The sequence below is a fragment of the Melospiza georgiana genome, chromosome 2, assembly GCF_028018845.1.
Source record: "Melospiza georgiana isolate bMelGeo1 chromosome 2, bMelGeo1.pri, whole genome shotgun sequence".
Lineage (NCBI taxonomy): Eukaryota > Metazoa > Chordata > Aves > Passeriformes > Passerellidae > Melospiza > Melospiza georgiana.
In genome coordinates, this window is record NC_080431.1 from 105,639,517 (window position 1) to 105,663,016 (window position 23,500).

The 23,500-nt window shown below is 39.1% G+C and overlaps 1 protein-coding gene across 6 annotated transcripts in view; it reads left to right on the forward strand.

The window, feature by feature from the left end:
• The window catches only part of CNKSR2 (connector enhancer of kinase suppressor of Ras 2), a 205,884-nt gene that overhangs the window by 18,201 nt on the left and 164,183 nt on the right, over positions 1 to 23,500 (forward strand). For all 6 annotated transcript variants that reach the window (XM_058044931.1, XM_058044933.1, XM_058044932.1 and 3 more), the window contains exon 2: positions 17,743 to 17,906. In XM_058044931.1, the coding sequence (XP_057900914.1) occupies positions 17,743 to 17,906 (164 nt within the window). The remainder of the gene's footprint in view (positions 1 to 17,742; positions 17,907 to 23,500) is intronic.

The following is a 23,500-nucleotide window of genomic DNA, read 5'->3' on the forward strand; positions in this document are numbered from 1 at the left end:
ACATTTTTTTCCTATAAATGCTGAATGGTAAAGTTTTCTGTGAAACCTGACCATGAAAAATTATTATGTTTTTCCTGCATGCCAATGGGGTATGTTTTTGTGCTGGCATTTGGAGGGTGCTGAGTCGTGAGGACTGGATTTACAGTAGAAAGTCATCTCCTTCTCTCTGGAGCTTGGCTTCCTTCACGCAGAGGTAGGAAGAACAACCTCTTTGCAGGTCTGGCTGAAGTGCAGCCTTGGTAAGAGGTGCGCATGGTGAAATTGGAGATTAAGATGCAAACAAGAAAAGGTCAGTTATTACTTTTGTGGGCTTGACAATACAGAAAATAAAATACTTTTGTGGGCTTGACAATACAGAAAATACTTCTTTACAAAAGGGAAGAAGGATTGTGTATAATGCACAGCTTGTAGAATCCTAAAAAGGCATTTATCCTCGGCAAAGCATCTGAAGGTGTCAGGAACCATAAGATGTTACAGGCACCTCACAAGAAGACATCTGGGACCCTGATTCTTGAGATTTCAGTGCAGCTTTAGGCTGGAGAGCTTTTTCCTGTAGACAGCATGGTAGGATTTGAGATTCTCTGAAGACATGAGATGAAATTCCTGAAGTTTGATTATTGAGTGTTAATGTTCAAAACACTTGCAGATTTTTTTTTTAATACATTCTATATATATTATATTCTAACATCTATTCTAATACATTCTGGTTTTCCATTCTATAACATTGAAAATTCTTGAAGACCAAATTCATAAAAAGTTAGAATTTAATTATTTTGCCAGTATTAAAGCTAAAATAAAGGAACATGTCAGTAGGCCTTATGGTTTTATAAAACTGTATCTGAATTAATTTTGGAATATATTCTATAATTTAACTCTGTTTAGTAAAATATGTTTAATTGGAGGGCTTTTTAAAAATATTTCCAAATGCTGATGCTTTTGAGATTTTCACAATATTCTAAGGTAATGCCATTATTTTCTGAGAGAGACTGTGCAGGACATATACTTAGTCTGATCTATAAATTCCTTCAGTAATATCAATTAAATTATTAGGACATGAGTAGCTCCACAACTTTCTACTAGAACTAAAGCTTCATCACCTAACAAGATGTGCAAGGTCACGCTAACATAAAATGTTAGTGTGATCTGCATTAGTTTCAGTAGGAGTATTCACTGTCTCAGAGTTAAAATCATGGATGCTCTCAGAAATGAGGCCCATATTTGAGAACTGGAGTGTAGCTGTGGTATGAATACCTTAAAAAGCTTACTCTGGGGATTTTCTCATTTTGACTTGTTTGTTTCTGCAGCTTTAATTCTGCATTTTTGCTAGCATCTACCATTCAGTTTGCATGTAGTTGTTCCTTAGTTACTTTATTGAGGGTGGTATGTTTCTGGGTTGCCAGTAGCTGTGAAAATAATGTAATAATGAATAGTCCTGTAAAACTACTTTTGTACTGGCAAGGACCTCTGTTTTATCTGGGATGAAAGGTTTACTTTCTGGGAAGCTAAAAAAAGCACTTGTTGTTTTTTATGCCTGTACCCTCATAAACTTTTTCTAGTTGTTCTCCTCAAGGCATTTTAAAAACATTGCTTTCTCATTGGTTTTATTTAATTGCTTTTAATTGTTTTAAAATGTTTAGGCATTCACAGAGTGGTTTTTTTTCCCCTCAAGATGGGAATAGACTTTGAGAGGATTTAGAAAGTACAATTGCTGCCAGCTGTCTTAGATACACATTTAAGCTTGCTAATTTGCTTGGTAAAATTCTTTCAAAACTCAGAAACTTTAGGATCTAATGATTTAAGTTGGGCTGTGACAGCCTCTAATCCTCTGTGTCCAAACTAGCCTTCCTCATCCTGTGCACAGAAAGAAGGGAGACGTTTTGGGATGGAATTCAATAGCATCAGGCCAAACACTGAAAGATTGTTTGCACAGCTGTGCCTAAGCAGTGACCAAACTGTTAAACAACCTAGTGGGGAGAAAATGAATAGAAATGCCTGTTGGCCAGAGGAATGAGTTTCCTGGACAGTGCTCAGGACGTTATGAAGTCATTGCACATGCTGGGTCAAGGCTTTTACCCATATTTTCCCCTTGTGCTTGGGAAGACTTCATGCTTTGCTTTTCCATAATAATATAATTGGCTTAAAGCATCTGAGCAAAATTCTGCACTGACTGACGAATGATGCACCGTGGTGTACTTACCTTTAACTTCAATTAGGGAACCTTTCCCTGCCAGTAAACTGATTCACTGATGTGAGAGGAGACAGTGCCTGTATATCTGTCTTGCTTCCTTGCAAATTGTAGATTATGAAACTGGACTACTGAGCAATAATTTAATCAGTGGCATCAGAAGAGCATTAAGCTCCATTAAATGTTGGGTCACCATCAATGTCAGATGAGTATTAAATTATGGCTTGCAACTTAGTTGTACTCATCCAAAAACACAGTGCTTCAGTTCTTGGCAAGCATATAACAGTTTATTATGAAACAGATGCTTTAGAGCTTAACATATGACTGAAGTGTCAAGTTGTATCAGAGAAGATGGTCCCAGCAGTAATGTGGTGCTCAGACTTTGTGAGACACATGTTAGCAAATCACTCCCTACCTCAACGATGTGGGTTAAAATTATTTCATTAACAGCATCTCCTGTTGAATGCTTGGAGGTCAAAGCAGTGCTCTACCTGCCAAAGACTGGCTTACATAATTCTGTCTGCAAATGGTGGAGGTGCAGTTCTCCTGACAAGGAGGGAGAATCTCTACAGGCTGCTCACAGTTTGAGTTTTTATGTAGAGCAAACACAATTTTCTCTCTGGTTCTGGTGCACCACAACATTGCCAGCTTGGAATTTAGATGTCTTTGATACCTCTGTTGCTAGTGATGGATTTTCCAAGTGACATGAGTGAGGTGAAACTAGCAATGCCCTTCTGGGTGGCTTTGCTAATGTCAGCAGCAGTTCTCATGCAGCAGCTAAGTCTTTGAGGCTCTTGTCAGTCTGCTGTACAGCTCCTGCCACTTAGGAAAGCTGCAGGAGATGCTGACCTTGGAGCTGTGCGGGGAGGGAGAAGGATGAAAATTGGATGCTTGGATAAAATGTTTTTTCCATTCCTGTTTAAGTGGAAGGATTACAGGGTGGAGCTAAAGGAGAGAGGGAGTGGGTTGACCTGGGAAAGTAACAGATGTGCTGAGAAGAATTTTTCCTGGTGATGGTGCTGGGAAAGGAATAAATGACAGTGATGCTGATGTAGGTGGAGCTTACCTGGTCTTTATGCAAGCTCTAGCTCAGGGGTAAGATGGGTTCTCCAAACAGGAATCTGAAGAGGATCTCTGTACCCCTCTGCTGAAGATGGTGCTTAGGGTTCTTGCAGAAATTTTGTGTGTGGTTAAGATTTTCTTATCTGGTGGTAACCGCAAGTTGGCCACATAGTCTTATGAGCACAATATCAGGGCAAGATAGTTAAAGGAGTGTTATAGTTTTTTATTTATTGAGGGTTGTGTCACAGGTGCTCGGGTGTTGCCTAAGCAGCAATTTCTTATTGCTGTGCAGAAACCATAGTACTTTTTTTCGTGGCAGTGGACTGCAGATGAATATGCTGCAGTTTCAGCTGAAAAGGTGACAACTGGCTAGAAGGCAGTGGTTTTCAGGGATGAGTCCTATTAATTGGCTGCAGGAAGGGCTGCCTGAGGTGATGGAGCAGTGTGTTGCAAAACCACTCCAGTCAAAAGTCTCCTGAGTGTCCTTCTGCCCATAATTTTCACCCTAACATTTGGGGTTCATTTGCTTGTTTACTGTCCCAAAAATCTGCATGTCCTATATTTCTCTTTTCAAAACTCTATGAATAACTTGTTGAAATTTTGGTAGTAAGCTATTATTATCAAGTGTCAGATATTCTTTCAATTTGTACTTCTCTACCTATTACAGTTCTGAAACTGGCTGTTATGCACAGAACCAACTCTGATGGGAACTTCATCAGAGCAGAGCCTGTCATGAGGGGAATTGCACCTTATCTTAGGCATTAGAATTGTCATTTTCTCTCTACCAGAGCTTAACTTCATGCATGCTTTATTATTAAAAGCCCTGTTATTTCTGAAATAGTTCAAGTTAGGAAAGACTTCTAAAAGAACTGAAAGTTTTAAGGTATTACTCTTTCTTAATGGGGGATGTAGTAAAACACAAACACTAGCATGCATTTGATGCAATGCAAGATCAGAATACAGCTGATAGATACATGGTTGGGATTTAGAAATGGTGGTGAAATTTTGTGTTTAATACTTAGAGAAACACAAATTATGTGTTTCATAATTAGATATTTTTCTCTTAATAAAAATAAACAAAAAAGCACTCTAAGTCTCACTCAGAATGTTATTTTCAGTGAACCCAGAGGAGTTTGTGGCAGGTAGCAGGGACAGTCACTTCTTTCAGTTGTTAGCAACAAGTAGGAAGGCATGCAAAGTCAGCCAGCAGTAATATCAAAATAGTAATTATTGACTCATTCATGTTTTACAAGTACTTGAAATTATATCTGTCTAACCTTCTGTTTCAGGTATGTTTTAAAGGCTAAATATGGAATAAGAGAAGTCTTATACAGTAGAAAAATCAATACATATAAAAAGTCCTACTAAATTCAGCAGAGTGAAAATTCAGGGGTTTTCTTCTCCTTATTTTTGTTTTTGTCTTTCTTTGATTTCTTATTTTCCTGGCTTCTGATTAGGTATGGATGAAGTGCTAACAAAATACATAGGATTTTCATACTGTTCTCTTATCACTTTTCAATACAAATAATGCTTAAATGGGTAGGAGATAATGGAGCAAGACCGGGAAGTACACTACAGTTGGCTATATCCAGCTCGCACAGGAAATGCTAAACAGCACTTAGCATAAACCTCCTGCTGATGTCTTGTGGAAATGGGCAGGAATATCCATAATCAGTGCACTTTATCCCATGCTGACTAATACAAGCATTTAGTTCTACCAGCCAGGGTTATTGCAGAATAAAGGACGACGATCACAGAAAGAAAAGGCAACCTCAAAATTATGTCAGTGGCAAAATTTCACCTGTTTTGTTTTTGTTTTATTTTACTTTTCTTTTCCTTTTATCTGATAGGCTGAGGCCACAATAGACTAGAGTTGCAGTTGAAGCTCAACATTGTTTGTTTCCCATGCCTTCCACGTGCCTTGGGGCAGGGCTGTTTGTCAGTACAGCCAAGGGAAATGCAGGAGAGCATCGCTGTGCCTTGTGCTGCCTTCTGGAGGGCTCTGTACCAGCAGAGCTCTCGGTGGCAGCATGTTTTCTGTGATGTTCCTGACCTCTTTCTGCGTGAATTGCTTGGGAGGGTGAGTGTGGTGTGCATCTTCCACCTCCCCGCAGACAGTTGTCAGTGTTGCCTGAAAGAGTGGAAAGTGTGGGAATTTCAAGTTAGGATTTCCCAGCATTAGGCCTCTGAATGACTGAAGTAAATGTTTGTGTATATATCTGCATTATAAAATGTTAGTAGCACTAAATGACAGCATTTTGCACAAGTGTATTTAGTGTGTAATACTATTATTTAATGGATTACCTAACGCTGTCTTTGGGAAGGAAGTTTAGGGATTTATACCATTAATTTAGTGGTATGCAGTTAATAGTTAAAAACAAATTGTTATTATTTTTGTGTGTGCACATGTTACTTTCCATGTGAATGTTCATTTCACTTCTCTGGGAATGTAACATTGACAGGACTTGAAAGAGACTAATATGTCGCTGTAGATTAATTCAGTCTTTGAAGGGTCTAATTCCTAGTTACAGCTTTTTGCTCATATGGATAACTGGTACAAGCAAGTGATTATGTAAAATGAGAAACTAACTAAAGTGTAGTTTACTTGTCACTTCAACAGATTTTTTTTTAATGTATTTACAACCTCAGCAAAACTGACAACATTATTTTGAAAAGTATATTGCTAAAGAAAAACAACCCAACAGATATATTTTGCCATGATCCAGTTGTGTGGTTTGCATTTCCACTTTACAAGCTTGCAGTCCATGTTGTAGATTTTACATGATGGAATGTATTCTTCACTTCTAATGAGTGAAAGGAAGAGTGGAGAAGAGCACACATGTAAAGTTATCCTTGCCTATTCTCTTATGTAAAGCTCTCTGCTTTGGATATAGTTTGAAGCAGATTATGTTAGCCAGGAAGCTTAAAACCAAAATGTTTTTACTTCTTAACATATCTATGCATATCAGAATGTAATAAAGCTGTAATTACAGGACTGTTTTTAAAGTAATTTGAACATATTCTCTCCAATTATGGTTGATGTCATTGGGGTTCTCTCTTAATTCTGAAATCCTTCCTGAGAGCAGGCAGATAGAGCCAATGAATGCTGGATGATTTTGCTGGCCATAGAAGGAAAATCAAAAACAAGGAGAGGAAGAGTAATTTGAAGCATGGATGAAGTCATTGTATAAATACTCCCAACCAAACTTAGCATCTTGTCCTGTTGTTCTAGAGAGAGGTTCAATGTAACTGTAGCAAAACGATAGAATTGCTCCTGTTGCAAAAGAAATCGGTTTTAACAATCCTCCTGGGCTGTAAGAAAACCACAGACCCTTTGTGGAAACAGGACCAAATAAATCTTGAAGCCTTATTTGAACCATTAGCAGATTTCTCTAGTGGGTGGGAGACTGTAAAGTACAGAGGTAAATGAAAGCTTTAACAACTGTTGTATTATTTCTTCAGGGACACAGTGTTCCTGCTTGTGCCAAAAGGATGCCTTCTGGCATAATGAATTATTGGCAGCAAAGCTGGTTTTCATGGTGAAAAGCTCTAATAAAGACTGTGGAGGGGTTATCTGACTATTTTGCATAATAGCATGTATATTAGCCCATGTGAGGGAGGAAGAAGAGGAGGCCAGTTGTTCCTGTCGTGTAACAAGAACAGTTGGTTTCAGGTGGCTGCTCCAGAGCACGCTGTAAAAATGCAAACATGGGAAAGCATTTGAAAGAACAACCAGTACTTATTTACTTACTTGGCTGATGTCAGGGGTGTGCTTGGCTTACAGAAACATCTTTTGACTGTCTAACATATTATAGTTGTTTATTCTGTTTAATATATGATTCATTTATATTTTCCAGGGGTGTGGGATGGTTACTGAGACATTGTATATGAAGGGATGAATATTAGAATTATAGCTTTCCCTTTCTTCTTCAAGACACTCCTACACATATCGAAGTATTTGACCAGTTGTTTTAAGTTACAGATGTTTCTTTGTCATGTGCAGGGGGATGCGCAGCTTTTTCTGCCCACAACTCTAAAACCATCCCAAGTCTCACACTGTGCCAAGTTGTGTGAACTCATTCTAAAGAGTTTTGAGCCTGGGAAATGCATGGGCGTTGTGAGAAGGAAAAAGGAATGGGAGGGAGTTCACTCAGAGTTTGAAGAAACTTTCCCTCCTGTCCTGCCTGGTGCATGCTTGCACATTTGATGGCTTTGCACTTTCTATGGTTGTATGGTGTGAAGCACAGCTGCAAATAATCATGGGAGACAGTGAAAAGCTATGAAAAATTAAGGCTTTCATATCTTAAGTCCTGAGGGTGTGTTTCCGACTTAGCCTCTTCTAAAGTATTGAATAAGCCAATACCACACCTATTTAGACAAAGCCTGCCATCCTTAGGGAATATGGTGGTTGCATTTCAGTGCTTACAGTAATATTGGGGAATTTGATAGTTTGTCATTGTTACTTGGCGCAAAATTATTTGGGGGCAGGTGAGGCACATCAGTGCAGTTGTGCTCAGAGATGTGCAGCTGTAGCCCAGGGCTGGGACGGATGGAGGGCAGGTTTGCTTTGGTCCTTTCCAGCTCTGGCACTGCTGTCTATGTTGGTGGTGTGCTTGAGGATGGTGGTACTCCCTTCAGCCTGTTTTAATGTCGTCAGTGCTCAGTGCTTGCTAGAGAGATGTGTTGGAGAAGTAACAAAGCCACACTTATTAAATGGTCAGTTGTTTTTTCTGTGTAAACCAGTGGTTTAGCCTCTTTGTGTGCTGGTACCAGAATATTGTATTTTTGGGGATAAGCTGTGTTTTAATCTTATTAAAGATTAAAGTTGCTTTGTTCTTGCCCCCAGATACTCTAAAGTCAGAAAGACGCTGCTGAGAAAAACTTTTTGTTGTACTATTTGTATTGTATGAGGATCCAATTAGTAATAAAGTTACTCCTTATAGTTGGATGTGTAATAGCAAATTTGTAGGAAACATCAAATCCCTACAGTGGTAGGGGTGCAGACAGCTGTTGTACAAGGAATCATTTTAGAGAAGAAAAATGGTAACATTTGAAATTTTAACATTTAATGAAATATAAATCAAATAGGTGTTAGTTAATGGTATTTATAGCCCTAATTTTATGGTGGTGGTTGAAAAATTCCTATATGCTAAGATAATTGCAGTGTATTCTAGTTTATTTGTGATAATTGGAGCAGAAACGTGGTACTTGGAGGAAGAATGTTAGATTTTCCTTTCTTGAGGTATTCTGCACACTAGAGTACGTGTGAAAAAAGGGGAGAATGATTGTGAGAATACGAAAACTGCAATGTTAAACAGAATAGAAATGAAAGTAGCTGTTGAGGGATTTGCCTTTATTAGCTAGCCAGCGTGAATTTCTTGGGAAAAGAGAAGTATATTGAGCTTCTTGGGTCAGGGCCATGTCTCCTTGTATGTTACTTTGTTCAGTTTCTAGCATTGTGGGTCCCTGAATAAGGCTAGACTGGCTGGATTCTTAAAAATCATAAGCCTGGATCATTAAAATATATTATTACATGTAAAGTGCCAATGTCACTTTTACCTCTTGCTTTTGCAAAACTTTGATGGTACATTCCTGTCATCAGTTCTGCTCCAAAAATCATAAGGGCATAGACTTAAGTAAGAAAAAATAATGTAATTTCCTCTTTGAAATTTTAGGGGAGTATTTAATTCAGTCTTTATAGTCTTATAATCTTAATGCTTGGATAACTTTTTGGAGAACTTCTGATTTTGGATCAGATATTTCTGAGATGCCTCTCCTATTGGGCTGAACTTCTAACCTTGAACTTAAAAAGCTGTCATTTTATACATTCTACTATAAAAGTGAATGCACACTTTCTCTTCACAGCCCCAGTGGGGCTGTCCTAGGCCCCTGCAGTTGGGTATTGTGATTATCAAGAGTAAGTGAATGTGTTCCTTTCATTTTGCTTCATTTGAGGGATTCCTGATATTTAATGATGCTGTGGGTTGTTTGGCTCCTCTCCTTTCCTCTGTCAGAGATTTCTGCTGCCATTATCAGCTACACAAACTTTTCAGCACACTTCAGCAATTCTCATGTGTAAAGGCCACAGCTGTAGTTGAACAATGTGTTCATTGTAATCCAATAATAAAAGTCCTAAATATAACAATAATTATAACCCCTTACATTGAGAACAATATTGATAATCAGGGATACTAATCCTTGAATTTCATAAAAATGAAGCTCAACACTGGTTGTTGCAGTGTTATGCATGTTTTAAGGTTTAGAAGACTTTGCAAAACTGCTATGTGGTTGTGTAAAGATTTGGCTTAGCTATACAGATAGGCATAATGGAAGCAAAAAGTACCCAGAGAAATACAAATGATTACATTTACAGACAGCTAAACAGAACACTGTGGATATTATTCTTGGAATTAACAAGTCCAGCTTGCCATAATAAGCTCTGATTATAAGTAGTCTAAACTGATTTTATTAAAATAAGCCCTGTTGGACACAGCACCAGTTTGGTCTTGTGTGTCTTTAAGTCATGCTTATAGTTAGTTCTGCATCTACATTTTTGGTTTCTCTTGTCTCCTTTCGTTTTCTTTTTTCAATAGAACGCTTTTAAATTGGTCAGTGTGAAGTTCTTTGTATAGTAGAGCTTTAGATGAGCCACGTGTGATCCACAAAGTCTTTTAGAGATATTTCTTAGAGAAAGATATTTCTCTAATTTTCTGATAAACAGAATTGCCATGTATTGCCAACATGGTCATACAATTAATAAATCCAGATCTTATAAGAGGGCAATCCCAAAAAGAGAATGCACCTGTAGGCATAGAAGTAGCAGCTCCTTCACAGCTGGATTCCTTGAGCAGGATTTAATTTTTAATTGCAGAATTCACAGTGACTTGAGACAGTACATCTTTCATCTCAGGCTTCTGTTTTGATCCATTGCTGTCACAAAGGCACTCTTTGACTCCCAGGTTCTTGCCCAGTGTAATGCCCTCTCCTTGTTTGCTTGTGGCTTTCCACTGACCAACCACAGGTCCTTCTCCTGGCAAGGACCTTAAGAAGAACAAGTCAAGAGAGGCTGAATTTGAATTATGTTGCTGCTTTTCATGTTCACATCTCTCTTTTGTATTCTTCATTTTACAAACTTAGCATGCTTTTCTAGATGTAGTAATATATACCCAGTGGATATAAAGTGGGTTTTTTAATTCTGTTTCTCTTTCATTATCTAAAATAGTAGTTTTTAGTTAGCAGTACCTTTCAGCTAATGTTTTGACTGAACATTTGAAAATTCTTAGTAAAAAATACATTTAAACTAAACTGCACATAGAAAACATGTAATCTTATACTATATTCTATGAATACATGTTATGCTTGAAGGAATAATTATTTGGATGTTCTTGGTAATTTTTAATATTTCTCTTTAATGCTTTTGGAATTTTATTTTACTCTGCTATGTCATAGAGAGGGAGAGAAGGGAATAAGTAACAGAGTAATTCTACAGAGTGAAGAACAGATATGTTTTGCAGTTAGAGTGCTTTCATCTGAAATTACAGATAAACAGTGCACAAACTGATTGTCTTGCTCTTTTGCAAGTACTGCTGTAATCCAGGCATTTGGCAATTCTTTTTTTCATTAATCCTGTACCCATTCCTTAATCGGCCTGCAATTAATGTGCTGGGGTTTTTTTTCCAGTTTCAAATGTATCATAATGTTTTTTCAGTCTGTACTGAAAGCTGCTTCTGGTGGATCATGGAACATCCTTCCTCAGTGCTCCTCTGGGGTGGGGCATTACTTTTTTGCAGTTATCGTGTTCACAGTAGGCATTTGCCATCCACGGCTCTTAAAACGTTCTGTTCTTTGCACTGTCTTCTGGCACTAATAACTGTGACATCTGTTTGTCACATACGAAGCCCAGGAGGTGCTGAAGACCCTGAAGCAGTGAGCATCCCTTCTGTGGGCAGAGGAGAATTATCTTTGCCTTGCAGGTGGGAGGCGGCTGGCTTGGCTCGCCCCTGCTTTCTGTGCTGACATTCGGACTGAGGGGCATGGAGAGTTTCCAAATGCCCATCTCCCATGTACAGATTGTGGGGAAAACTGGCATTTCCCAGTCTTGCCTCTTATCTTTTGGTTCTGGGGAGAAAATGTGAGTGGGGATAATTGCCTGTTGTGACCTGCCAACAGTGTCTGTGCCCAGGAATGGCTCTCTTGGTGGAAGGGGAAGAGAGGGCGTAGTTTTCTGCTTGGTGGCCTTGCTCTTTGGCATAAGTAAAGCTTGTACTTTTGTACAATTGAAGTGAATAGACTAATAGCATATCAGCCCTGGATTAGTGAAGCCTAGGTGCAAATGCATATGTCATAGCAAAATTTTTAACTTACCTTCAAGTTTGAAACAATTTTTTAACTTCAGACTTTGAGTTTGAAACATATGTAGACTGATGTGCAGTCTCAAAGATTGACAGTCCTTAAGAATACTTGGCTTAAATTTAGTGGTGAGCAGGGATAAAACAACTGTAACTTTTGAGAGGTGACTTCCAGCATTCTGGTTTAGGTAAAAGCATTGCAAATAATAGCTTGCAATATGAAAAGGCACTGGGATAGTGCTACATATATGCACACCCAGTCTATATTACATTCTAGCTTACTTTTCTTTTTCATGGTTTGGTAAATTCTGTGCTGCAGTCCATTGCTTGAATTTTTATTTGTTAAGGTATAAAAGCTGTTGGAGTACAGGAACTCCTGTTCAGATTGAAAGATAATTTTGTTTGCCTTATATTTAAAGAAAAAAGAAAAGCCTAGACATTTCATTTTGTTTCTGATTTTTTTGGTTTTTTTTTTTAGTAAAGCTGTGTGCCTTTCCTTCCCATGCAAAATTATTCCATGGATTGTTTGTATGTTACTGCTTTTCAGTAAGTGCTGTATTTACAGAACAAGGACTTACTCAGGGAAGTTGTCAGTTTGTGTTCTCACTTTGATATACCAGAGTAGAAAAATATACTCCCTTGTCAAAGTTTCAGGTATGATAATTAAACCTGTAATGTTATCATCTTTTCCTTAAGCCAAACTGAAAAGGTGGCTGATAAGGACAGAAGGTCTGTTATTTCCACTGTAGTTTCCCAACCTCAAAGAAAAAAATTTTTACTGCCAATTTCGGGAAGAATATTCTACCTAGTTGACTCTGTTTTAGAACTGTATCTGAGCAGCTGATTTTATTCAGATCTAGCCATAGAAAGAGCCTATTTTAATATAGTCTCTTAGAGGTGGAAGAAACGACTGAACTGCTTGCAGAGAAGGAGCAGACTGAGATCAGAACCTCAAATATATTTCATGGAGAGGCTTATTTGAGTTTCAGTTATCACAGATGTGCATAACATGTTGGGGCACTGAATTACAGGGCAGTTTGTTCGTTGGCTTGTTTCAAAAGAAAACAGATGACCTGTTACACACATCAAAATAAGACAATTCCTCAGAATGATCATGAAGTTATTAGTTAGGAGACTGTGACATGGAGGATTTCTCTGGAGGGTTGTACTGGATCTTGCAGTCCAGAAAATCCTATGAATAAAAAAATAAAATTAAACCTTTCTTGATCACTTTCTATGATGCTGTTGTAGTAAAAGGAATTAATTACACAGAAATCTGTCTGATTTGCATCTGTGAAGTGTTAAAAATTGTTAGTAGTTTGATGAATTCTGAATAAGCCCATGCAAGGTAGAACTCAATGACAGAATTGGGAAAAAAACCAGCTCCAGTATGTTCTACTTGCAAGAAAAACTTTTCTAGATGAGGGTTGTGGGGTTTTTTTTGTATTTAAAGCATTGAGTCTTCTGTACAGTTTTTTTTGGAGGAGCATTTCTTACTTTCTTGCTGGTATTTATGTATTTAATCCCACAAGAGAGGTAGAGCTTGCTTGAGATTAAATGTAAAAAGTTGTTCCTTTTCTGTCAGTGCCAGAATGGTCCATCTGGTACACCAACACCTCAGGTACACACCAGCTAACAAAGATGGGCAGTGTTTCAACATCTTCATTGCTCTTGTAGGCGTGAATCGAACGGGCCAGGTAATGAGTGACAGTGGGGTCTGGACAGCATTCAGACTCCGTGGTTGATAAGCTCGGGTGAAAAGCATGTGGGGCAGGGGAGTTAAAATCACTGGAGATCTGTGTTACTGCTGGAACTCAAGACCAGGGATCTTTCAAGGAAAAAAGGTTATAGTATATAGTTTCCTTTAAAGAGTAGGTTTAAAAGGAAGAGGACTATCATCATCCAGTGTAAGAGGACGAGTGTCGTACTTTACCTCTCTTTCTGCTAAAACCCCTGTGCCTTTACATATTCAGAAATCTTACAGTTCTTTTGGGTGAGGAACAGAGTTGTTGAATATAAGACTATTACTTGTGTACTGACACCACAAAACCTGCTTTTTATATACTCCAGGGCCTTACACATCCAGAACATAATCATGAACCTGGCTTTTGGACTGAGGCCACTTCTTGAAATATCCAGGAGTGCTGGATGCACTGCAGTCTTAATCTCACACATGGCCAGGCACAGGGAGCAGTGCATCAAACCAAATTATTTGCTGGTATTGCTGTGATATGAGAGTTGGGTGACATCCTCTCATATGACAGAGGGGAAGAAGCAGAGCAGCCCTTGGCAGCTAGAAAAATTGCTAACTACATTGAGGTTGTGTGGAGTTTGGACTTGCAGGAAATTAGGACAAGACAGTACTCTTTAGGTGTTATTTTCACTTAGCTTCCTCTCCAGGCACCTGGTGTTTTTTGGTACATCTTGTCCTGTCCCAGGTTAATGGTATCATCAGCTGGGAATGCTCATTCCCTGCAGCTCCCCTCCTGTTGATTTGAAGGCAGCAGTGGCTGTCTGGATGTGTTGTGGCTTTGGGGGCAAAAGGTGTGGGAAAGGAATGCTGGCCTTTTTGTATTATTATCATCATCATCATGATTGTCATCATTATCATCTGTGCACAGTTTTGTTTACAAAAAGAAGAGTTCTCTAATTTGGAAATAAAATGACAGAAATAAATTACTTTAAAAGGATGCTTAAGGAATAAGGAGACATATTTGTGGCAAGCTATTCTGTAAACGTCATCCAGTATATGGTTAAATTATTTTGTTGTTTCCTGGCTGTAATTTATTTGAAATTGGTGAGTCAAACAATTGTCAGTAGTATTTTGTTCTCCTTAACTTTTTTCTCACCCTGTAGGGACTACATGCATCCATCTAGATTACATCTGAATGACAAAAATAGTTAGGTAGCAGGAGGAGGAAGAGTAATGCCTTTACGTAGAATTATCTGTCAGTAAGGGTTTATTAAGTGCATCTGTCATGTCTCATTCTGAATTTGTGTTGCTAGTGCCTTAACTGGTAATTCATTTTTTGATACCTGATGACGTTGATTATTTAATGTTATTCTCATTCAGGAGTCTGTGTGGGTTTTAAGTTCAGGAAGTGCAGAAGTACATTGAGTCCCTCATCCTGATCATCAATATTTTAAAATGGACTGGTCTCAACAGAGAATCCCGAAGAGCATCACTTGTGACCAGCCACCAGCTGGATTAACTCCATTCACCACCACTCCCAGAGCCCAGTCATCCCTCCAGTTTTATACCCAGCCAAGAGTACACCCATCCAAGCCATGAATTGCCAGTTTTTCCAGGAAAATGCTGTGGGAAATGATGTCAGAGACTCTTCTGAAGTCTATACCACAGCTTTTTCCTCATTTGCTAAGGGGGTCACCCTGTCACAGCAGGAGCTCAGTTGGTCAAAGAGAACGTGCCTTTTCTAAATCCGTGCTGGTTGGGCCTGATCTCCCAGTTGTCCCGTGTGTGCTGTGTGATTGCACTCAGGAAGAGCTGCTCCGTGGCCTTTCCTGGCATGAGTTCAGACTGAAAGGTTTGTGGGTGCCCAGATCCTCCTTCTAGCACTTCCTAGAGCTGGACATCACATTTGCTGACCTGCAGTCAACTGGAACCTCTCCAGTTAGCCAGGACTGCTGCTGTTTGGTGTAAAGTGGCTCAGTGAGCACTTGCATCAGCTCCCTCAGTACCCTTGGGTGGATCCCATCCAACCCCACAGACTTTTTTGTGTTTAAGTAACCTAATAGGTCACTGACCATTTTCCCTTGGGTCCTGGAGGCTTCATTCTGCTCCCCATCCCTGTCTTCAAGCTCAGGGGTTGGCTCCCTGGAGAACAACTGGTCTTGTTACTCAAGGCTGAGGCAAAGACATAAAGTACCTTAGTCTTCTCTTCATTCTTCCCTGCTGTGTTTCCCCCCACATCTGATAAAGGTGGAAGATTCTCTGTGGCTCTCATTTGGTTGTTAATGTATTTATAGAAACACTTATGTTTTCTTTTATGGCACTGGCCCAATTAAGTTCTAGTTGGGCTTTGGTCTTTCTGATTTTCTCCCTATATAACCTCATGATATGCCTGTAGTCCTCCTGAGTTTCCTGTCCCTTCTGCAAAAGTCATAAACTCTCTTTTTTCCCTGAGTTTCAGTCAAAGATCTCGGTTCAGTCAGGCTGGTCTTCTTTCCTGACAGCTCAATTTTCACCCTGTCACAGAATTACAGAATGTTCTGGGTTGAAGGGGCCCACAAGGATCATTGAGTCCAGCTCTTGAGAGTGGTCTGTACAAGGATCAACCCCCTCCCAGCTTTGGTGCATGTTAGTACCATGCTCTGACCAGCTGAGCTGATCTAAGCAGCTGCCTATGGAGGGGGCCTCTCCTGCCCTCTTAAGATTTCTTTCCTGAAAAATGGGTTGAGCAACTGATTGGAGAGGGCAGTGAAATGAAGGCAATAGCTTCAAGTGCTTGATTTACCTAGACCTTTAGGTGGTTATGTTTTGGAGGCAGAAAATCAGGCAGCAGGCTCTGGAAGGACATGGTTGAAGTCTGCTGGAACTGGGGACTTTCTCCTGTACCTTGAGACTGGAGCACTTTTTTTACAGCTTGTTTGTGTGTGGTTTAGTTTCAGTGTGTGAATTCTAGAGGTTAAAGCCACTCTGTCCATGCTATACCACCACAATATGAATATTGTGTTGGTGTAGCATGGACAGAGTGTGGGTGACTCCTGCCCCAGGGCTGAGCCAGGAGCAGCAGGCTGGCCTGCTACTGGGGCACCCCTGCCTGCAGCACCAACATGTTCCTCATGAGAGTCTCTTCTGAGGTGTGGCTACACCCTGAAAAGCATGAATGACAACCAAAAATGCAACAAAACCAGTTTCAGAGAAGCTTTATGTTGTATACCAGGGCTCTTACAATATAACTGGGGCTCAGCAGTCAGATCAATCTTTTATCTTCCATGTATCTTCAGATTTTTCAGACATTTTGATTAGCAAGTAAGAATGTTCTTGGTTTCTTCCAGTCTAATGAGCAGATGTCTTTTCACTCTTAGGGATTGTTTGAAGACATTTTTCAGAAAGGTTGTATTATCTCTCAAGAAATTAATGCATTTAGAGCTTTGTCAAGTCCTGTTGCTTGGTAGCAGTCATGTTGATCCATTGGAAATATTCAGACAGAAATGTTAAATGGACCACCAAATACCCAAGAGTCTTACTTATCCCGTTGGTACATGAGTGCACATGCTGCAGAGCTTCCCTGTACTGCCTGGCTCTCTTGGGCAAAGATGGATGGGCCAGAGATGTGTGATGGATTCTCTCACAATCTGCAGAGCTCTTTGCTCCAGGTGAATGTGTGGCCAGCTGAATATCACTGACTCATAATCAAACTGAAAAGGTAGAATATGGAGGCCCCCCAAAGCAGGACCTGTACAATGCTGCTTGAGCCATGTCCTAAGCAAATGTGGTGCATGACTTTCAGCCATGATTTTTGGCACAATGGGCCTGTTTCTGCTCCCTGTGTTCTGAGAAGTGCAGCCAGGTCTTGTTTTAAGTGGCTTTTCTTGCTCATTTGTGTAATGTCACTCTTTGCAGGTCTCTTTGTAGGACATTGAGCTGCATCTGCTGCTGAGTTGGGGCCCAGTTTTTGCATTTGCTGTGCTACTGCCTTTCGTATTCTCTAGAGTTCTTTGCAGCTTGTTTTAGAGGCTAGCATGATCTGTGAACTTTCAGGTGTCTCAGCAATATATTAGGGACCTTGGACTGGGAGAGATGCTGTGGTTTGGCACTGCCACTTTGACTGTTGTGTTCCATTTTCTCCTCTCCCCTTCCAGATGTGTGGAGGCATCCCTAGCATACCTGTTATTAGGGGCTGCCAGGTTGGCATTCATAGCACAGTAAACTACAAGAATTCAGGGCTTTTTTCAGGGTTCAGGATCAGTTGGTATTGTCCACAGGTATAAAAGCCATGGCTGTTGTAGCTCTTTGAATCTCAAGGTTCTTGGGTAAAATAAAGGTTTTTTTAATGTTAAAAGGCGTCTCTTAGAGATAGGGCAAGAATCCTCTTCTGCCTTAACTTTTGGCCAGTTTTATTTCCTATTAGGGTACAAAATGTTGCTAACTTTTGTCTTCCCTCCTTCTGTCCTTTTGTGCAGGTCTTGATGATTGCCTGCAGCAATATATAAAGAACTTTGAGAGAGAGAAGATTAGTGGTGACCAGCTATTACGAATTACTCATCAGGAACTGGAAGACCTTGGAGTCACACGAATTGGCCATCAGGAGCTTATCTTGGAAGCAGTAGACTTGCTCTGTGCACTGGTAAACTTCTTGGGGCAAATGGGGAGGGGTGAACAGTGTTCACATATTCACACTTCCTGTACTCAAATTGTTAGTCCTAAAGACTTGTCTAAGCAGCTCAAGAAACTCCTGATTTGTAATGTGTGAACAGTTTAGCATTTTAAACCAGGGGCAAGATAAAGGGAAAAATCTATTGATAGAGTTATGTTTGCTAAATAAACTCGTATCAGAGATTTAGGGCTTGCATATTTGTCTTTATAGAATAAAATTTTATCTGAGATCACTAGTTTCTAGAGAAGCTAGACTCTAGTTTGGAATGTAAAATAATTATATATGTGAATGGTGTAATTGAGTGTTGGTTGCCCTTTACAAACAAAATGTTCTGATATTAACCATGTCATTCTTCACTGGTCCTTTCATGCAAATTATGTTTTAGATGATTTTTTGAGCCTGATGAAACAGAGCTTCTTATATTTCACAGTTGAAAGGATTAAATACTGAAGTAATTACCTTATGTATAAATAATACATAAATTTTTGATGGGGCACATTGGTAATGGTCTTTTCAGTTAGGTCATGTCGTGCATAACTAGGATTATCTGCTCAGTGAGGGGTGTGGTGCTGACTTCACCCTCCTTATGAACTTCTAGTGTGTGTCTGTAAAGATTAGTGATAGATTGGGCACACAGCATTCTCCACTGTAGAAAAGATTGTGAATAGCTCTGTTAAGATGTACTTCACTGCCTAAGGTGCTGTTTTGTGGGTTTTTAGTACATGCTATTCTTCAAGCCTCAGAAGGAGCTTTTAAGAAAGCTGAATCCTGGGAGAGGCAATCAAAGACGGTAGGCTGAAAGGCTCTTCACAAGGGCTGGTTGGTTCTCCATATGCAGCAGCTTTTCGGAATACCCTGTTGTTACATTTTTGGGGTATTGTGAAATGTAATGAAAAGGAGAGAGTGAAAAAAAAACCATACGCAAAAAAAGTTTAAAAAAGGAGAAAGCTTTTTGGCACAGGAAAACATTTGATTTTAAACACAGATTATCTTCAGTAGAATATAGTTGCTAGTAGCGTTGCAGTGTGAGTCAGTGCAATAAGTTAACTCATCAATTTGTTTTTTAAATAAGGAAGCTGCAATCTTAAAAAAATGCTACTGATATAGAAGAGGACATAAAGAGTTATTCACAAAGTACTTTTCTTATCAAACAGTGCAAAAGAAAACAACAAAGTAAATACTTCAGTTAACTGAGAAAGATAAAGTCTAAGGGGTAGCACCAATGACCGTTTTTCCCAGTCATGCAGAGAAACAGATTGTGGCTCTTTGAAAAATAGATTACTGTTAAGGGAAAAAACCCCTTGTTTATTAGCTGAAATTTCTTTTTTCTTTGGTATGTAATTACAAATATAATCTTCAGACAAACAAACACAGCTTGTCTTTGTAGCTCCTTTATCTTAGGCAAAAATATATGGAACTAAGTTTAATATAAAATAAGGAATTTTTAGCAAAGGATAACACTGCATCTTAAATGCATGCAGCAAGACTCTCCCTTCCTGTTCTTGTTGCACATACAGTATTGTCTGCTTTTCTGAGTTTGTCTTAGAGAAAATTGCTAAGACACAGTGGCATGAGTTCAGATCGCAGCTTCTAATTTAGGATGAGGTTTTTGCAGTCTCACAATTGGCTCCTGATGGCTCCTCGAGGATACAAAATGTTATTGTTATATTGATTTCAGTGGACTTAATTTGAATTTATTGTTTACCAATCAGATAAACCTCTTGGAAAATTTAATTCAGAGGCAATCCATTTGGCTGGACTGGTCCTATACTTACAGGCTTTTTTTATTGCATCTGTGAGTGTCTATCCTGGGTAGGGCTTGTCCTTTCTTCTGGTTTGACTTTAATATTAGCTGTATTGTTTAGAAGAACATTAAGCCTATCACTCTCCAATATAGGATAACTGGTAATTCAGATAGTGGCTATGTAATTTTTTTTAAATTATCTGATTTTTTTGTTTGTTTGTTTGATAGGAGTTTGACAGAGGTTTCATGATAGAACTTAGCAAGAGTTACAAATACACGATCCAAATGAGTTAACATCTCTTTGGATGCTGGAGAATATGGTTGGGATGATGGACTATGAATAGTAAAGTTAATTATGCCTTGCAAGCTTAACTCCAGATTGATTTAAAAGCAAATATAAGAAAAATAAAGGATTGTTGCTTCTGCTTCTTCCCCCTTTCTCTCTGGGTTAGTGAGTGACCACCTAAACAGTTTTTGGCATTGAGTACAAGTGAGGGGACAGAACTTCTCCCACTGTTCATCTGTTCCCACTCTGCAGGGGAGAGTTTTCCAATGCATAGTTGCTGTCACTTAGGAAAGTTTCTGCAGTGTTGATTGCTGATGTGCTTTATTCCTGCCCCCCCCTTCCCAATATTTTTTGGGGGTAAACTTCTGCTTTCAGTTTCCTGGCAGCTGTGGATATGGCTAACAGCAAACCAGCTGCTTGTGTTGTATGCCTATAATTCACAGGGCTGCACCTTCTTACCAGGTGAAGGCAGAGAGCCTGAACAAGCATGTCTGGCTGGTATGGAGAGTGCAGGGGACATGCCAGTGGGGGCTCTTGGACTGTGCTGAACACACAAACTGCCACAGTAAGAGTTGGGAGCCAGTTATGATTGATACCACATCCTATTTAAAGGATGTTCTCTATGGGTTTTTGACAGAAGGTGGGTGGGTGGCTGGCTGTGGTCTCTCACATTATTTGCCTCCTGTCATCAGCACTTGCAACAAATGGATCCTCCAGAGTTTGTGAGCTGATCAGAGGACAAATGGTGGCGTGTGCTATCCATCTTTAGTAGAGTCTCTCTTGGCTGCCAGCCTGCCATACTGTGCTCTTGACAGCAGAACAAGCATTCAGGGGGTGATATTCACAGGTTTTCTTTTCCTGTGGTGCTTCAGGAAAGGAGGAATAAAGTTTTTGCCCAGCTGCTAGTGCTGTTATAGATCATGCTTGCTGGTAATGGTGGGGGTGTACATCCTGCATACCTTCACTGGAGCTGAACATGCTCTGGGAGAGGGCAAGCAGTCTAACAAAGGCAGTTCATCTCTTCCCTCTCTCCTTCAGACTGGGAAGGTGGGAGCATGTTCAATAGATGCATGCCTCGGTGCAGCTTTGTGTTTTACAAAATCCATATGTCAGAAAGGGCATGATAAAGGAAATGTTATCTGTGCTTAGAAGAAATAAGTAGTGATGTCTGTGATGGTATTTTGTTGCTGCTAAGAATTTGTCACGTGCTTTTTAAGGTGAGAAACCTTGAGAAGCCACCATGATGGATATATGCTGGCAGCATTACTTGATTTCCAGCAAGACAAATCTCCTGTTCTTGTCTTTCTGTTTAAATTGGGACATGCAATCAGGCTGGCGGTGTCAGCAGGTAGATTTTTACTTGATGTGGATGGGCATTTTTATTCATACTAACAAAATCACCCCAAAAAATTGTCTCAAAACTGGTGGAAAATGATAGACTGAGGAATTACATGTCCACCTCTAGAGATACAGGAAAAACTACTGAGTTGAGTGCCATGTTTCTCCACTATTCATAGGTAATAAAATACACAGTTGTTCATTAGTTCTAATAGTTGCCATTAAGATGTTAGCCTCAACATGATCATGTGTGAGGGTGAAGCTAGCCTAACACTGCCTTTCATTCAATCGTTAAACAAACAACAGTGTAGCGGACCTCATCATCACAAAATGTGATGAGCCTTGTTTCTTTGATGGTTGCTTTAAAAACTGCATGTGAATGAACAATGCCAGTAGAAAATAAATTGAGAAGAAAAGGAGATGATGCATTGGGAGAAGTGCATAATAAAGAACAAATACCTTAGATAATGCTGTCAGATCACTGTACCAGTCATCAGGTTTGGAATGCATTGGGGGATCTTGTAGCTTCTGCTATATGTAACTGGCCTGAAGAAAGCAAAGAAATTACATAATTCTTTTTCCATCATCTGTTTGTCAGGAGATGGAGTTTCATTTACGAAACTGGGTATGACTGTTTTTCCCTAAAAAAGACTACATGCTGCCTGGAGAACACAAAGACTGAAGACTGCTCAGCCAAACATGACTTCTTCCATCTTTAAGAAAATGGTCTAGTTATCTAGTTTACCACAATGCCTTGATAAATAAGATGCCAAATTAAGATTCTTTTTTTTTTCCTTTCCTGAATATCATGTTCATTGTGTTTGCATGAAGATTAAATTAATTTAATTTGATTTTGCAAATATTTTTAAACAGAGATGCTAAAGTAGATGTGTTGTTATAAGAATTTGAAAAGCTTCAAAAATGTATTTTGGATGCTTTGAAGTTTTTCATTAGCAAAGAACTTCATGAAGTTCCTGTGAATTTGCAAAATAATTCTTCAGGAAATCTTAACTTGTGTAGAATAGAGTTTAGTTAAAAAATAAAACAAAACAGCTTTTGCTTTATAGAGCATACTAGTTTCAGTACTAGTTTCATGCTAGTTGGTTAAATCTGCTATGGCTGTACAGGAATTTATTGCACACTATATTTGAATCTGTAAAGCTAGAAGATTGCAGCAGATGAAATAGCATTGTTATTTGGCAGAGAAAACATTGGTGTGCACTAACAGCATGAAATTACTTACCATTTACCACTAACACAAAACATTGATATGCAAATGAATGTAAAAAATAGACCTACTTTACCCACGAATGATTTGATTCCTCTTAAGAATTATGCCTTTTATCTTAATTTCATCTTCCTGCCATTTCTCACACAGAAATGCTTTTTTTGTACTTATCACTAGTCAGATCTTAAAACTGTTTTGTCAGTAACGGTGAATATTAGACTTAATCATTCTGGTGCTAAATGAAGTAGGCTTCATTTCAGAATGGAGATTTATATGTACTGAAGATGGAATTTACTGTTAGTATTCTGAATGCTCATAGCAGAAAAATTACTTACCGTTTTCACTATTGCCCATTGCAAGTCAAAGTTCTGCTTATATATCATATATCATATATCATATGACTCCCTGTCCTCAGCCTGAGCTAATCTAACTGCAGTGCAGGAAATCCTGAAGTCCATCACCAGGTCAATAAAGCTAAGGAGATAAAGAGTTTCTGATAGCTCATATAGATCACATCGAAAATGTGTTAGCAAATCTTTTTACACAGAACTGCAGTAAACACCATCTTGTGCCAAAGGCAGTAAATATATCTGCATGCAAAGGGTGAACATCCTTCTGCCCACCAGCCTCAAGAATCAGTCATGGATCCTAGATACTTTTTAATTGTGGATTTTGTTGGTGGTAGTCTTTTTCTTTTCTTTTCTTTTCTTTTCTTTTCTTTTTTTTTTTTTTTTTTTTCTTTTTTTTTTTTTTTTTTTTTTTTTTTCCCTTTGGACTGCTTGGAGGTTTGGGCAAGTATGAAATACATACTCTGGTTCATAGAGTCATAGTGTGGCTTGGGTTGGGAGGGTCATTCATAAAATTGTAAGCCCCAGTTAAAAGCAGACCAGATAAAAAGAGCTGTTACAATGTATAATGTTTCTAAAAGGTAATGTGTTCATAACAATACTTATTTCCTTTTTCAAACA